At 41.1% G+C, this 4,996-nt stretch overlaps 1 protein-coding gene across 1 annotated transcript; it reads left to right on the forward strand.

Moving 5' to 3' along the window:
• The first annotated feature begins 2,694 nt into the window (after window positions 1–2,694).
• Window positions 2,695–3,621, forward strand: LOC137668428 (olfactory receptor 10C1-like). Its single transcript, XM_068409915.1, has one exon. It carries the CDS (start codon window positions 2,746–2,748, stop codon window positions 3,619–3,621), a length of 876 nt encoding a protein of 291 aa, XP_068266016.1. The 5' UTR covers window positions 2,695–2,745.
• The last annotated feature ends 1,375 nt before the right edge of the window (window positions 3,622–4,996 follow it).

Genomic DNA, 4,996 nt, shown 5'->3' on the forward strand with positions numbered 1-4,996 from the left:
AATTGTCTTGGCTTGACTGGAATTTCTCCCATAGTCATTGGGTTATCCCAGGTAAGCTGAGTTCAATGGAGTCTGAACAGTTTCTGTTGTTTCTTGAACTCAAATTATCACCAAATTTCTATTGAGGGCTTAGTACACTAGTTGATAAATCAACATCAGTGACTATGAGATGAAGTTAATGTCAAAGTTGTTTTTATTTTTCTCAGATACAGCACGTTCCCTTCAGAAAATATGAAGGTCAGTTTAATCTAATTCATTATAAGAAATTACAGCCATGCCTGAGAACTTGTGATATGCTATGTTGTGTTAACTTGTTTTTTCTAATTGGGTGGGGAGGTATTGAAAATGTTTTAATATTTACTTTGGTTTAAGAGAAAAAGAAACCATCCTGCATGTTAAAATTTGATAGGAATTTTTAGAGTTGGCCATCTGCATTCTCAAGGCAGAATTTTGAGGGAAGTTAAGACAATTTACAACTGACATGAATTAGAGAGAGTGCTTACCTGTCTTTAATGCATGTCGGTTGTAAAAACATGAAACACATGGATGTTTCCATGTGATGAAGAGATTCTTTTTAAAATGCATACTAACAGCAACCCATATTTTTATTAGAAATATAATCTACAAGTGAAGGAGTGCTCACTTGAAATTACTAGGGGGTTTAGAGGCAGACAGAGGTGTGCCAAAGAGCAGAACAGAAGATGTGGAAAAAAGTTTGGAAAAGTAAAGATAGAGGAGTCAAATAGAGGTGATGAGAATGAGGAAGGGATGATTCCCTCAACACCCAACCTGAGGACTTATACTGCGATCCTGAGCTCTGTGGCCTCCCTCTATAAACAATGAAGAAAAATGGAGTAGACAGTCACCAGGGAGGCCAATTCAGAAGTGCCAAACCAGGAGCCTATCAGCACAGTAGTCTGAATCATGCTTTGGGTGTACCTTAGCTCTAGGGGCTCACCTAAGGGTGGGATCCATCTCACCAAATGGGATCACGTGAAAGCTAAGCATTCTGACTCAGAAAGTCATTGAGGTTTCCTTTATGATCAGTGGAAAGAGGAAGGTGCCTTTGAAAGCCTCCTGAAGGAGACCTTGTCTACCTAAGTTTGCGTACCAAAGATAAAGGGTTACCTTTTCCTTTCGAAAGGCCTTGTCTGTTTTTCCTGCCTTCCCAAAGACTTTATTCACTTCTCCTAGAGCTCTTGCTTCCCTGTGTAAACCAGTTCCCACCTTAAAGTACAGGTTGTACCATACTGTGCTGTACTGTAAAGTATATGACCCAGTGCTATCAGCAACTGTCTGTAATAATTCTACGTCAGATAATGCACATACACAGAATCACACAACCATTGGATATGTGTTTTCTTCTCAACGTGCATATTCCAGGAGACATCTGATACAACTGATTTCACCTCATTTTAGACAGTGATAGACATCTGTTCCTGAACTGTCTGTTGAGACACCTGTGGCGGTTGATGGAGAGAAATACATTCTTCTAATGGGCAACTTCTAAGGTCCATTTTAGGCTTTTACCCAAGAACGAGGCAAATTTGTCCTCTTTAAGTCCCTATTTCCACCACTGGGGACTGATTTTCTCCTTAATTTACCTCTGTGCAAATCAGTTGAGGCACACTGTAATCCTGAACAAGCTTTTAAAAAAACTACACCTTCTTTGGGCCATTTTCTCTTTCAACTCAGGAGGCTGGTATGAAGCCTCTCTTTTCTCTAGGCTAAAGGCTTGTAGGTATGATCATGATGAAGTGCCCTGAGAGGTTACAGCATCTTTCTTGAGCCATTTTATCTGAACATGATACCCTGAATTCTGTGCCTAGGAGTTAGGGGGTGTCTAAACACAGTTACTCAGTTTCATTGTACCTGTCCATGAGGTTCTTGGCAGACTTCCAGATGAGTAGAGTGAGACTTCTCTCAATCCTAATGAAGATCTGCAAACCCTGTGCAATTGACTTGAATAACTGAGACATATGAAACAGCATAGGACACCTATGTATAAGCGCCTAAATATCCATGCATACACAGAGATCTGAACTTGTCATCCAACGCTTCCTAAGCTTTCAAAAGAGACTGCATCATGACAGGTCATCTCTCTCTTTTCAAGATTTGTAATTGTATGTGTCCATCTCCAATGCAAGTTGACTGAGTAGAATGAAGCTATTAATTTAAACTAAAATCCTCCAGAGGTCAGCTATGGTTCTAACAGAACATGCACATAACACAGACAACATACCAGGTTAATATCAAATAGGTGGGAGGATGGAAAAACAGACTTATGGGCTGCTGGACAGGTTGGGTGGGATTTGTCCTCATTGTTTATCAAGTCATCTAAGATTTCAGTATCTGAAACAGCCATCTCACAAGTGACTGAGTAGCCTAAGCACACCTCTATAGATTTAAATATCATGGGCTATCCAGCATATCCACCCAAGGCTCACAAATGTGACACGAGGTCCACAGGAGTGCACCCTGTCTTCCCTGCATGATCAGGGTGCACACCATCAGTCTTCTCAAACAGCAGTAGATGCCTTGCTTTAGGACTGGAATTGACTCTCTGAATTTCATGTAAGCTACTGCTAATAACAGAGAGCTATTTGGCTTAAGAAATGTACCATAGTTTCATTGTTGTCACTATGTCTTTATTGTTCCAAGATGAAATCCTCTGAAGAAGGGACCCCTGGAAATAAAACTTCTGAGATTGTGTTTGTTATCCTGGGTTTTTCTCATCGCCCAGATATGAAAGTCATCTTCTTCATCCTATTTCTATGTATTTACATCATCACGGTGCTGGGAAACCTCATCATTCTTCTTGTAATTAACATGGACCCTGTCCTCCACACCCCCATGTACTTCTTCCTCAGGAACTTGTCATTTCTGGAGATCTGCTACATCTCTGTCACCCTGCCCAGAGTGCTGGTCAATCTTCTCTCAAGTGATACGTCCATATCTTTTGCAGGTTGTGCTGCACAGATGTATTTCTTTCTGTTCTTTGGAGCGACTGAGTGCTGCCTCTTAGCTGCTATGGCATACGACCGCTACCGAGCCATATGCAACCCTCTGCATTACATGGATATCATGAATAAGAAGGTATGCATGCAGCTGGCTGCTTCCTCATGGATATGTGGCAACCTTGTGGCCCTTGGGCACACTACATTTATCTTCTCTTTGCCCTTCTGTGGCTCCAATGTGATCAACCATTTCTTCTGTGAGATCCAGCCAGTGCTGATGCTGGTGTGTGGGGACACTTACTGGAATGAGCTACAGATCATTCTTGCTGCTGCCTTTGTAATCCTCATGCCTTTTCTGCTCATTTTGGTGTCCTATGGCCTCATAATTTCCTCCATCCTCAACATCAGGTCTGCTAAAGGAAGGTATAAAGCATTCTCCACTTGCTTCTCACATCTCACTGTAGTGACATTATTTTATGGGACAGCTGTGTTCATCTATATACGACCCAAATCCAGCTATTCCCTGGATGTGGATAAGGTGCTCTCTCTGTTCTATTCTGTGGTGACCCCTATATTGAACCCTGTTATCTACAGCCTCAGGAACAGGGAGGTGAAAAGTGCTCTCTTTAAAATGAGAATGAAGCTATTTCACCCCAACTCCTAGGTCAGTTCCCCTCAGCTGAAGAACCATCCACAAATATCTCACCTCAGAAGCAGCACCAGCACATTACCAGAGGGATATAGGAAAGATCAGTGACAGGACTTTAGAATAGGAAGGCATTCAGCTCACCTGAGTTCAAAAAAAAAAAATATAGGTGTCTAAACAGGAGTATCTGGTGGCATTGGAAGTGCATAACCTCCAACTGCCATTATAGAACAAGTGCATCTCCGTTAAGTTACAGTTGCCAGTACCACATGAAGATCTTGGAAGCAGTAAGATGTCTCATGTGATCCCAGACACATACATTTAGGCATAAGAATTACTCCCCAGTTATCTATGACATGCTAGAGGGAAGGGATGCTATCCAGAAGGACCCTGAAAAGCTTGAGAAGTGGGCCCATGTGAACCTCATGAAGTTCAACAAGGCCAAGTGCAAGTCTCGCACCTGGGTCAGGGCAACCCCCAATATCAATACAGACTAGGGGATTAATTGATTGAGAGCAGCCCTGCAGAGAAGGACTTGGAGATACTGGTGGGTGAAAAATTGGGTATGAGCCAGTGATATGCCCTTGCAGTCCAGAAAGCCAATTGTACGCTGGGCTGCACGAAAAGAAGTGTGGCCAGCAGGTCGAGGGAGATGATTGTCCCCCTCTACTCTACTTTCATGAGACCTCACCTCGAGTGCTTCATGCTGTTCTGGATAGGAAGACTAAACCTACCTTCAGCCCATCCTCTAATGTTGCAAGACAACATTTCATACCATCAGACTCCACCTCACAAATCTCACTTTCTGGTGAGGGTTCCTCTATAAACACAGTTCTTTTTCAAAAATGTTAAGTGTTCTGTGACATAACCATAGAGGGCATTGATTTCCACCAAAATTTGTACAGAGATAGCTACCATGTCTTGTGTTTGCATAACGTTTTAAAGACTGCTTTAAGGGACAAAGAAATGGAAAGAGGAAAGAAAAAATGTTCTTCCTGTTTTATCCAGCTAACAGTTTTTATTACAGACATCAACAGAATTGTTTCAGAGTTCATAAACAATTCTAAAGACATGCATCTGAATTGTGACTTATTTACATTTTCAGTGTGCTCTTAGGTCTTATACTAATAATCTTGATGATTTGAAGTAGTTTAATTACCTGAATTTTGTTTTTTTTTCCAAATAACTTTCTCAAATTACTACCAGTGAAAAAAAGTGAGAAACAAAAACTTTTTTGCCTTCCTGTTTGAAAAACTTACTTGGCTGACTTCCTTCGAATATTATCTGATATTACCATGCTTCTTCCTCTCTATGATTTTGCTGTAAGTATTCGAGAAACATTTCAGATTTTTAAGATAAAAGATTACTTATACAGAGGATCTTTCATCAGTCT

Source organism: Nyctibius grandis, chromosome 11, assembly GCF_013368605.1.
Source record: "Nyctibius grandis isolate bNycGra1 chromosome 11, bNycGra1.pri, whole genome shotgun sequence".
Lineage (NCBI taxonomy): Eukaryota > Metazoa > Chordata > Aves > Nyctibiiformes > Nyctibiidae > Nyctibius > Nyctibius grandis.

Coding starts and splice junctions, on each gene's coding strand:
- LOC137668428 (XM_068409915.1), top strand. CDS start 2,746: ATGAAAGTCATCTTCTTCATCCTATTTCTATGTATTTACATCATCACG.